The 12408-nt window shown below is 42.4% G+C and overlaps 1 protein-coding gene across 3 annotated transcripts in view; it reads right to left on the bottom strand.

The window, feature by feature from the left end:
• Window positions 1-6491, bottom strand: part of ak2 (adenylate kinase 2) — a gene marked incomplete at its 3' end in the record, with an annotated part of 34592 nt that extends 28101 nt beyond the window's left edge. For 2 of the 3 annotated variants that reach the window (XM_084312252.1, XM_084312251.1), the window contains exon 1: window positions 82-270. In XM_084312252.1, the coding sequence (XP_084168378.1) occupies window positions 82-180 (99 nt within the window). In that variant the 5' untranslated portion in view covers window positions 181-270. Of the gene's footprint in view, window positions 1-81; window positions 271-6337 lie in introns of those variants that run through there. The other variant, XM_084312253.1, reaches the window with a different exon arrangement.
• Between the last annotated feature and the right edge of the window lie 5917 nt (window positions 6492-12408).

The following is a 12408-nucleotide window of genomic DNA, read 5'->3' as shown; positions in this document are numbered from 1 at the left end:
GACGTTAGCTCATCATAGTGTCGGCCATGCGGTGTTGCAAGTTAGCCAGCTCGCCTCCTCCTCCTCTCATGTCTCTCTCACCTGTGTACCTTTCCCAGCCCCAGGGGGTCCGAGCAAGATTGCCCGGATTCCTTGCTGCACCTCGGCCACTGCCTCTTTCAATTGGGCACTGGGGGCCATTCCTGCAGGTTTGTACAGGAGGCACTAGGCAGAAACTTTTCGTCTCGTCCGTGCAGCAGTACTTCCCTTGTGTCTGCCGCCCAGAGAGTGTCCAACTCGGCCGAGAGAGGAAGAGCCTCCGCCTCTTTTTTTCTCTCTGTCTAGGACGAAACCCCGCCCATCGCGAGAGAATACGCCGGTTTCATTGGGCGTGAGATGTCTCCGTCAGTAAATCTGAACGTTGATTTGCTAAAATGCCGAAAACGTCTCTTAGTGTAATTTCCGGATTATTAAATAGTTTTGTGTGCGTGTGTGTGTGTGTGTGTGTGTGCGTGCGTGCGTGTGTGTGTGTGCCTAGTTTTAGTGTGGATTTGGCTGTTTGAAATTATATTTATATACGTTGGGGGGGGGGGGGGGGTGACATACTCCATGCAATGTAGATATTGAAAATGGGGGACCCTGATGTAAACAAGACGAAAGTCTTTCTCTGGTCTGCATCCCCTTAACAATTGTATGTATTGAGCTGTAGGCCTACTGTAGCTACTGTACCCATTCTGCAATCTGTTAATACAAATTTCAATCGATCAATCAATCAATCAATCAGCCAGGGTTGTTACCTTCAAAAAGTGTTCAACAAGCTAAATAAGTTTGATGTCACACCAGGGGGCATCTCCATTGTTGTGTGTCCTGACATTGGGCATGGGTGCAAAGTGACAGCAATCATATTCTAAAGGGACCAACGTTTATTTCCTGTTGCAATGTTTAGTTATGCAATAGTTGACATTTACATGAAATTAAATACATTTGGGTGCAAACTGCAAACAGCACAATTCCACTGGAACCAAGATTCTATAACTATACCAATAATCTCAAAATAGAATTTATTTCGTTTTTGACGCCATTCCATCTGGTATACATGTTGTTATTATTATTATTATTATTATTATTATTATTATTATTATTATTATTATTATTATTATTATTATTATTATTATTATTATTATTATTATTATTATTATTATTAATATTATTATTATTATTATTATTATTATTATTATTATTATTATTATTATTATTATTATTATTATTATTATTATTATTATTATTATTATTATTATTACGTTTGTTAGTAATATTGACTGGAAAAAAGTTACCTTACCACAAAAGTTACTTCTAACAAATAAGGTAAAATAAGTTTCATTTAAGTTGATCCATAGATTTTATCCAGTGAATTTTTTTTACAAAAGTTGAGACATTGATGTAAATTGCAGGTTTTTCTGTGAATTACATCCTGAGACCTGCTCCCATTGGTTTTGGTATTGTAATTTTACACATGAACTGTGGAAATAATTAATCATTCTATATTTGACTTATGGGAAATGTGTTGACGTTCTCCAGAGTCAGACAAGAAGATAGATACCAATTTCCTCTCTGTGCGTTCAGTATAAAGCTATCCGACTGCAAGCTAGCCTATCTTTGCACAAATGAATGGAAGCGGATTCACTAGCCTAGCTTAAAACCTTTTGCCCAACAGCTAGGCTAGCTGGTCCATATCTGCTTCCATTCATTTGTGAATATCGTCATGTAACTCGAGAACCGAGGCACGGAATCGGTCGAGTGAGGTGGCGTTCGAACGGCAGCAAATATATGTTTTGAACGGTATATTACATGATCGGCGGAAAATGCAGCCTGAGCCGATAGACGCTCGCAAAGTGCTGTGACGTGCGCGGAAGTGCAAAACGGGACGTATACGTGCTGGTGCACGTTAAACTATAATTGGTATGATTTGGTCCGGAGAAAAGGTTGAAAACCACTGATGGCCTATAGGGGGTCAAAGATCACTGATCACTTATCACAATCATAATAATCTTAATAATATAATACTTTGTTAAACCTTTCATTACCTGTTATTAAAAAAAGACCCTCTGCCTTTCCCTGCCATAATGAAGTGACTTTGTATAAATAAAGTGATCTTGATGAACCTAGCCATGTTGGGCCACGAACAGAGTAAGTAGGCCACAGTCAGCACCAATAGAAGCACTGGTAGGAGTTGACATACATTATGTGTGATTTCCTCTTGCCGAAAGTTTGATTTTGAGGAAGCAGATCTGACTCATTCTCCCCTTCTCAGACACAAACAGTGTGTTTTTGGTCTATGTGTTTTTGTCTTCAACTCAACCCAGTGGCGCTCGCATCACGTTGAAATGTCAGAGGATAATGTGGTATATGCTGATGTTAAGTTCAAGAACCCTAAGAGGGCCGAAGGGCAAAATGATGGTAAGTGTCAATATTACACTTGAAATGATGGTAAGTTTCAATATTACACTTGAAATGAGGCGGCTGGGTGGTGTAGCAGAGATTGCGCTTGTCACCAATGCAAGAGACTCCGGTCTCGAATCCCGGTGTCAGCATTGCCTGCGGCTTGGGCCAGTCGTCATACTATCTCAATTGACAGAGGTAGCGTGTGGAAGTCGATGGGTGGGGATTGGACGTTGTGGACAGCGTCTCCTACAGGTCGGTTGGGGAGTCTAGCAACGTTCAAGACAGGGGAGGGGAGAATTGGCAATACGAAATTGGGATGGGAGAAAAATAGAAAAATAAGGAGAAACCCTGTAGTACCCTGTAGTACCATGTAGTGCCACGTAGTACCCTGTATTGCCATGTATCCTGTAGTACCCTGTATTGCCATGTTATGTAGTACCCTGTATTGCCATGTAGTACCCTGTAGTGCCATGTAGTACCATGTAGTACCATGTAGTACCCTGTAGTACCCTGTAGTACCATGTAGTACCATGTAGTACCATGTAGTATCATGTAGTACCATGTAGTACCATGTATTACCCTGTAGTACCATGTAGTATCATGTAGTATCATGTAGTACCCTGTAGTACCCTGTAGTACCATGTAGTTATATAGTTTTACATTTACATTTACATTTAGTCATTTAGCTGACGCTTTTATCCAAAGCGACTTACAAGTTCTGTACGACAAGTCATCAGGAAGAGCACAACTCTATCAGCTGAGCAACAATGTTCATCAAAGTGTTGAGTACTACAGTGTAGGTTAGTTTATTAGGACAAGTGCATGACAGTACGGTTAGTTAGGGTCCGCTATTCTTCTTTGGGCCTTTATCGGCTACTGTTGCCATGGCAACGCAAATTCAAGAAAACTCCCAATACATTTTCTTATTTATTTTATGTTATGAATCAGCCTGCCAAGTTTCATAGATATGCCCCCTAAGGAAAAATATGCCCCATAGCCCCCACATTTTTAGGGTAGGCCTACCGGTCGAGGGCCTGTTCACGGACACTATATTGAAATAGCACCAAAATAACATTCTAGGGTTGAAATTGTGAATTTACAGGTATTTCAAGAAGTGACCGGTAAAGGGTTAAAGATACTTAATTTAATGCTTAAGAAATTTATTATTTGATTTCTGTGTTGTTATTTCCTTTGCTTGTATGTGTGTTGTGTGCTTGGTGCCACAGTGTATGGCAGCCATTGCTCCCTGTGTAGCCCAAGGTTGAGTGCTACCACTCCACTTGCTGGTGGAGGAGGCCATTTCTGTTCTACATTGTAAAGTGCTTTGAGTGTCTAAAAAATCATTGTGGTGGAGAAATAAACCAAATCTAGCTAACCAGCCTTTTTTCAGTTGAAAATAAGTATCCCAGGGAATCCTCCTTACATTTAAAAGAAATACATTTCCATAACTTATTTTTCTGTATTACCAACTTGGTTTCACTGTTAAGATAAGATAAGATAAGATATTCCTTTATTGATCCCCTTGGGGAGATTTGGGGCGTCATAGCAGTATGGGCAGGGTAGTAGAAGAAAGACATAAATATAGGCAATACAATTAAATCTGAATATAAAAATATTAAAAAAAAAAAAAAAATTATACATAATGTAATTTACAAACCTAGTTACTATTCAAAGAAGTATCTTCTAGGTGTTTAGTTCACAGTGTTTCAAAATGATGATTTATTTAGATTTATGATGATGACATAAAATGAAGCACTGCCCCCCCCCCCCCAAATAGGGATTGATTGATTGATTGAAAATTTTATTAACAGATTGCAGAATGGGTACAATACAGTACAGCTCAATACACACAATTGTTAAGGGGATGCAGACCAGAGAAAGACTTTAGTCTTGTTTACATCATTAGGGTCCCCCATTTTCAATTCATCATAACATATATGACATACATGACATACAGATAGACAGTACTGCTACATCTATACATTTATGACATACCAGAGTTACAAATACAGTACTGTTTGTGATACAAAAGAGAGTCTAAAAAAGAGAGTATATACATTAGACAAATAAACTGTACATTGGAGGAGGTTGGGTATAGGTAGGGTGGGGGGGGGGGGAACTGTGCATTGGAGGTGGTTGGGTGGGGGGGGGGGGGTAGGCGGGGTGGGGTAACTGTACATTGGATTATCCACGAAACCTTACTTGGTCCCAAGAAGAGGGTCTCGTGTATTATTGGGTTAGGACATTTACTGTACATTGGAGGGGGTTGGGTTTGGACATTTACAGGGGCCAGTTTCTAATTGCAGTCTCTCGTAGGTGCTCTTTGAGAGTGGTTTTGAAAGTGGGTAGTGATTCACATTCCTTTACAGCTTTGGGTAGGGTGTTCCACATTGATGTGGCATAATTGCGAAACGTGTTTAGTCCCTTATTTGAGCCGAATCTGTTTCACATGATTTGTGGAGCTCCCTCTGGTGTTGTGGTCGTGGTATTCACTGACCTTTGGGAAGTAATTTGACATGTACATGGGTACCATAGTCATGTAGTGTATCTTGTAGACCAGGCCCATTGCAAGTTGCTGTACTCTGTCGTCTACTCTAAGCCATCCTAGGTTGTCAAAGTGGGCAGGGGTGAGGTGGGTTCTTGGAGTAAGGTCAAGCAGTAGTCTACTGTCTGACCAGTTTGTTTTGTGATGTTTGTAATTTTGTTTTTAGTGCCTTTGAGGTGCTTTGGTACCATGAGGTGCAAGCATAGTCGTAGTGCCCTTGAATGAGTGCTCCTGCCAGAGTCTTCAGGGTATTCTTGTTTAGCCCTTTGGGTTTAAAGGGCACCTTTAAACCCAATGCAAAGGCTTACAATAAATACAAATGGAAGGTTCTTCATTGATCATTTCAGAAGTAGGGTGTGTTCATGTATAGCTCAGTCTGCTGTTTTGTGTCCCAGCGACAGCATCACCATCAAATGATGCCACATGCCCTGAAGTCAAACTTCCTGGACCTAAGCGCAACCAGCCAGCCAAGGACCCTCATAGTAAGTAATGTAAAGTGTGTGTCTGTGTGTGGACAATTTTGTATTATCTTGTGGGGTCTAAATTTCAATTAGTCGTCATAATTGTCACAGGGACTGCTTGCTGTACTCCAATAGGATATGTATTTTTTCCTCCTCATTTTCTCCCATCCCCCCAATTCTGTTGTTATGCCAATGACCCTTCTGGTCATTCTGGGGAGGGTGTGTAGACTACCCTACTGTCTGTTGGTCTGGGGAGGGTGTAGACTACCCTACTGTCTGTTGCAGGGACGTGCACAGGACTTTAGAAAGGCAGGTGCCGAAAAAGTTGAAAAGGGCATTATTTATTAAATGCAATGCGAGCGCGCGAAGCGCGCGAGCCCGATTTTTTTGGTTAATACAAGTCTATGGTACATTCAGTTTCACCGATGTCACCAAAACTACATATTGTCCCTTTAATAACACAATATGCGCTCCAGACCAACAGCTGCGCAGTAGTAGTAGTAGTAGTAGTAGTAGTAGTAGTAGTAGTATGTCATATATGTTACGATGAATTGAAAATGGGGGACCCTGATGTAAACAAGACGAAAGTCTCTCTGGTCTGCATCCCCTTAACAATTGTATGTATTGAGCTGTACTGTACTGTACCCATTCTGCAATCTGTTAATAAAGTTTTCATTCATTCATTCATTCATGCGGGCGCGCTGTGTTGAGAGAGCAAGAGAGAGAGAGAGAGAGAGAGAGAGAGCGAGAGAGAGCGAGAGAGAGAGAGAGAGAGAGAGCGAGAGCGAGAGAGAGCGAGAGCGAGAGCGAGAGAGACAGAGAGAGAGAGAGCGAGAGAGAGAGAGAGCGAGAGAGAGCGAGCGAGAGAGACAGAGCGAGAGAGAGCGAGAGAGAGACCGCATTAACTCACTTGTTAGTTGAAACGTGTCAGCAGGGCTTGATGAAGTATTATGTCCACTGTCCCACAGGCCACAGTCACAGACTGTTGTCTTGATGTTTATCCACTGTGACTCCAGACTGCATCCAGCCAAATCGCTTATTGTTAGCACTGTAGCTTTGTTGTTGTCAGCACACATTATCTCTTGAGATAAAGCTGGGAACGAGGTTACAGCACACGGGACATTCAGGAAGTCAAAAAAGATAGTGCTTGCCGATTGGTGCTAAGAACAGCAGGGCGGGTACAAGCGGTGTGACGTAATTGGCAGACTCGACTGTCAATCAAAATGATTCTGTTTTCCGTCAGAACGAATCCAGGCTGGAAGGGTCTATTATTTACGAGAGGGGTGGCATTTCTCTCTCTTTCTTTACCTAATATTTAGATGCTATCGTGACATCTTTCATTTGGAAGGGCAGGGCAGTACATCTATGTGCAACAGTAAAAAAAAAAAAAAAAAAAATAGGGTGGCATAAAAAGGGCACTTTCTAATGAAAAATGAAAAAGGCAGGTGCCCGGGCACCCCTTCACCCCTATGTGTGCACGTGCCTGGTCTGTTGGTCTGGGGAGGGTGTAGACTACCCTACTGTCTGTCGGTCTGGGGAGGGTGTGTAGACTATACCCTACTGTCTGTCGGTCTGGGGAGGGTGTACACTACCGGGACTACCCTACTGTCTGTTGGTCTGGGGAGGGTGTAGACTACCACATGCCTCCTCTGATGCATGTGGAGTCACCAGCTGCTTCCTTTCACCTGACAGCAAGGAGTTTCACTGGGAAAGCCTCTACACTACCCAGCTGTCACGCTTCCTCCGGTCCTGTGGGACCGGACGGCAACCCTCCTCCCGGTTAGGCTAGATCAGGTGTCGGACCGTCTCAACTCCGCTTCCATACACCCCTTCAAAATACAACATTGCCAACCGGTGGGCTGATGCAGATCTGGCATCAGCTCACTCACCTGATTATTATTATTTACTGTCATTTATGTTTATTATGTTTATTGTCTGTGTTGTCGTTGTTGTCTCCACTTTGTTAGACTTGTGTTCCCCTGTCTGTGTTTTGTAAATATGTTTTAGTCTTGTTGTTCAATTGTTATTGTTTTTCCCTGTGTGCTCTGTGTTCTGTTGTTTCTGTCTACCACATCTGTGTCCTGTTTGTAATACCCTCTGTCTCTAATCAGTGTCTGTATATTAGGTGTTGTGGGCCAGCAGTCACTTGCTGGTTCATTGTTTAACACTTTGAATGCCCATAACGAGATTTCTCTGGTTATCAGCCCGCGGGTTGAATGCCCATCACGAGAATCCTCGGATTTTTTTTTTTATTTATTAGCGATCTGAATTCATATTTCATCAACCGAGTCTACCGTTGGTAAGCCTGCCCCACCAGGCGCTCAGATGTGAAAAAAGCGCCCCCTATCGTCTCCCAGATGGTAATGCACCCTTTTGGATTGGACTCCATGAAAATGGATAAGAAAAAAAAACTCCGGAATCCACATTTTACTTCTCACGCATGTAACCGGAGCCGATCAGATTCATGCTGGACCCTCAGCACAGCGTGTAATATGTGTTTTACAGTATGTAGCGGTGGATCAATAAAAGGATCGATTTTTGGAATGGCGATCAGGAATTGGAATAATCCATTTGGATACCATCTGATCTCAGGTAAGGAATCTATTTGACCAGTCTTGGGATGATCAGACCTATTTTCACAGAGATATAAGCTTTACCCCTATGTGTCCCCCAGGCTGTTTGACTGTGCGAGCGGTCAGGAACTAGGAGAATCGATTTTCAGCGCGCGGCACCAGCGTGCATGCGTACACATTATACTATCGATGGTCTGGCGTTTATTTGAAAATGATTCATAAATAGGCCGAAAAATGACAACGTTCTAGAATATTACAGCACAGGGCGTTTATCAGAGAATCTTTTTATTTTCCTTGAAAACGAGGGCTTTTCAAAATGCTATAAAACGGAAATGAACCGATAAAAAAACAATCCGCTTCGATGTTGACTGGAAATGAGTCATTGATAAGCGACGTGCAGATTAGACACATAATTTAAAACATAGATTAGGCGATATTAACGTTAACATTGAAGCGGATGGTGGGCATGTTACCGTTGTTGTCAGTCGTGTTTGTTGTTTTCTGTTTTAAGTAAAGACCTTTATTATTCATCACTACGCCGTCTCCTGTTTCCTGTTATACCTCTCCGTTCTACACTGCAAACTGAGTTCCACCACATCATGCCAGCAAAGCGGCACAACCGTAACACCCAGCCTCACCCAAAACGGTTTATTTCGAGGGTTAAGGGTTAGGGTCAGAGTGAGGTTAAGGCTAAGGTACAGTAAGGGTTAAAGGAACGTGCCAACGTGACTACATAATGTCTTCTCCATCGTCAGACAAGAAGATACAGTAGATACCAATTTCCTAGTGCGTTCAGTAGCTTCACACAAATTAATGGACGTGGATACGGACCAGCTAGCCACCTCTCTCTGAGTTTTAAGCTAATCTCACTGATCCGTATCTGAGAACATTACTTGCGTCCATGTGTGTGTGTGTGTGTGTGTGTGTGTGTGTGTGTGTGTGTGTGTGTGTGTGTGTGTGTGTGTGTGTGTGTGTGTGTGTGTGTGTGTGTGTGTGTGTGTGGTCGCACGCATGTTCTTTTAGAAAATGGTGTGGTAAAAGGGTGTTTGTGTTAACATGGTGAAAAGAGGAGGGGAATTTGGCAACTAGGCAGAAAACAGCTTCCTCTTTCTTGTTGTCTGGCTACTTCAGTGTTGTAGTCGAGTCACTAAATCTCGAGTCCTCAGTGTTCGAGTCCGAGTCACCAAAGAAGAGCCTGAGTCGAGTCAGAGTCGAGTACCCTAGTTTGAGTTCGAGTCCAAGTTATCAAGGTTGAGTCACCTCCACTCAGGCAGTCAAAGAGCTCCAGTTTTTGGTAATTTTAATTTGTTTGACTCGCGTTAAGTTTCATAACCACAGGGACAATGAAACCCATTCAAAGCCCAATATGACTTAAAAAATACATGGGTGTCAATCTAAAATGGAGGATGATTTTTTTTTTTTTTTTTAAACTTCATTTTTTAGCGTTTATCGCTTTTTCTGGTCAAGCATGACCGACAGAAACAGGTTGAATGGGATATAGATCAGGGGAAGACACTCTGAGAAAATACCGAAATAGCGCCGAGATACGCGGTGAGCTACGGGAGCTCCCTAGGATGATTCTTCTTAGTTTCTGAACTTCCTGAACCTGACTCTTTCAGACATACACGCTTTTTTCGCCTGACAGCAGCGATAATCCACTTGCGTGTCCAAATTAGGATAATACACATTAAAAAGCAATACAGTGTTAAAAACGATTCTCATCTAACACTTATTACACTATGCATTGAATTCTGTTTTGCAGAGTCAAACGGAGGGTCAAAGGTCAAGTCAGGTGGTTTTGACCCAGTGAAAGTGGTCTTGGTGGTTTTCTGTGTTCTCCTGGCGGCCGCTGTTATTTTTCTGGTGGTTCTCAGTGAGTACAGACGCAAAGTAAACGTGGCTCTCATCTCCATATTTATTAAGTAAAAATGATGTATTAGCGAGGAAACAATAATAATTTTTTTAACCGTCTTTTGCCAGCGTCACATCTGCAACAAAAGTGTGAACATCTTGAAAGTGAGAAAAGTAACTTGACCGGATGGAAGGAGTGGAAGGCTAATCACAGTGCTACCCCGTGTCCAGCTTGGCATTTTCCAACAGGTGAGAGGTGCAGCAGGATTCTACAACTATTTATGACTGTGACATAATTATTGAAAAATTTAATGTTGTAAAATAATGTTGTTCTATGACACTTGGTCTAGTACGAGGCAGACACCGAGGGCTTTCCTGCGGAGACGCTGTTTTGAGGTGTTTGGAACAGAGATCATGGGCGTGTTTATTGTTGAATTATGGACATACGACAGTGAGGTGTCGTGTAAGAGTACGAGTAAGAGTAAGAGTAAGAGTGTAAGAGTAAAAGTCATGACTTGTCGTGTAAGAGTAAGTAAGCACCATGGTAGAAAAAAATAAAAAATAAAAGAGGAGCTCTCCCAGGGAGTGCTAAGTGGCTGTGGGGTTTCTCTGGGTGTCGTTGTGTGGATGGACTGCTGTGTGTTCCCTGGTGCCCCGGGGGATGCATGGTAGGCATCGACTAATGAGATCACAGTTTTGACGGGATGCTGTCTTCCTTCCTTGGGCACGAAGGAGGGGGGGCCGTGTACGTTAAAACGACAGCCGAGTATGATTGAAAAACCAAGTAGTTTGTTGATTCTGAAGGTTGATTTATAATCAAAGGGAGGAATGAAGGAATCTATGTTTTTCAATGTGTATATAATGTATTGGTGGGTGACAGCATCTACGGATCTATAGATCTTAAAAGTAGCCGGCAGCCGGTGTGTGTCTCCACGGTAGCAAGCAGGGTGTGTGAATGCCAAGGTCGTCAGCAGGTTTGTAACCAAAACATTGCACTGAGACCAGGCAGGTTTGGTCAGAGAGAACTAGGGGGATAATATCAACTTTCGTCTTGTTTACATAAGAGTCCTCCATTTTCAATTAATCAAGACACTAAACCTGTTCAGATGAGGACCGGTGCTGCACAGATATGGACCATATAGTCATCAAAAAGGGAAGCTACTGGATCATCTTTAGAAAAATAAGGGGCAGCCGGGAGCAGACATGGGTTGGGGAGTGGGCTGGGGAACCAATCCAAGTCCGTCTTCGTCAGGGACGCAACAGCGTTAGCGATCTGTTCTGCATGTTTTTTCATTGGGTTTATCTCTTTTTTTCTGGAGGGGAAACCCTTGCAACTTGCGAGCACAGGGAGAACATGCAAACTCCACACAGAAAGGCCAGAGAGGTACCCCCCTACCTGGGTACCTGGCAACCCGCCAACCTGGGCCCTCATTCATCAACGTGACTTACGCACAGATATGTGCTTAACCTGTGCGTACGACCATTTCTAAGCAAAGTGTGGGATTCATCAATTTCAACTTGAACTTGACTTCGTGCTTATATTTACGCACAGCTCGGAGCATGCGTAGCTGACGCCCAGTGGTAGAACATCGTTACTACGGCATAAGCGCTCCTCAGTTCTGCATTAGTTTCAACGCGGAAATAAGCTTCCGTGCATTACTTCCAACACTGGCGTGTTCAACTTCTGTATGACCCGTAATTCATTATAGTTCATTGTAAAATAGCGACAGTAGTGTAATTATAACGGGCTCATGCGGGAACAAGAGGTTGGCTTGCTTGTTTGGCACGGGGGGCAGAAGCAGAACACCCACCTCCAAACGCCATTAAATATTGTTTCAAATAAAAAGCGACATACTATTATTTTGTGTCATGTTTCCAAATAAGATTGGCCACAACGGAATGCTTTCTACTTCAATTTGTTGATTAGAATAGATTACCTCGCTCTGTTGAAACTTCACTGAGCTCAGCACACAGACATGATAATAATAACAACAACAATAATAATAATAGCTTCATTTTACATAGCGCCTTTCAAGAGAGACCCATGCAAGGTCGCTTTACATAGATGGGGGGGGGGGGATAATAAAGTAATAAAGATAGTGGACAGACTATGATGATGGGATTCAAGTTCGCGTTTTTGTTGATCATAGGCATGCTGTCAGAGTATGATATCTTAATCAAACATTCTAGAACATTTGTCGTCACAGATCATGTCATAATAGAACATACGCTACATGGCATGGTCCATCGTGATATTGTGTAGACTGTTATTACTGTACCAGTACCACCCATTGTGACAACAGCCTTGTGAGTCGCGCACACAAACATGATGGAATTCAAGTTCATGTATTGAAAGGCAGGCTACATCATACATGGCAGTGAGATTCATTGTTCTTGTATATGCTCTCGTATTATTGTTTATATAGGCTACCCAATACTGACATCAAAATAGATTGTATGCCTCTAGAAATCATATGCAGCAGGTAGAAAATTGACGGAAAATCCGTCGCGATTTGGAATAAAATTGAGGAGAACTTTAATCCCTGGGTATTAATCA

Source organism: Notolepis coatsorum, assembly GCF_963971535.1.
Source record: "Notolepis coatsorum genome assembly, chromosome: 4".
NCBI classification, from domain to species: Eukaryota; Metazoa; Chordata; class Actinopteri; order Aulopiformes; family Paralepididae; genus Notolepis; species Notolepis coatsorum.
This window is presented reverse-complemented; position numbering and strand designations above follow the sequence as displayed.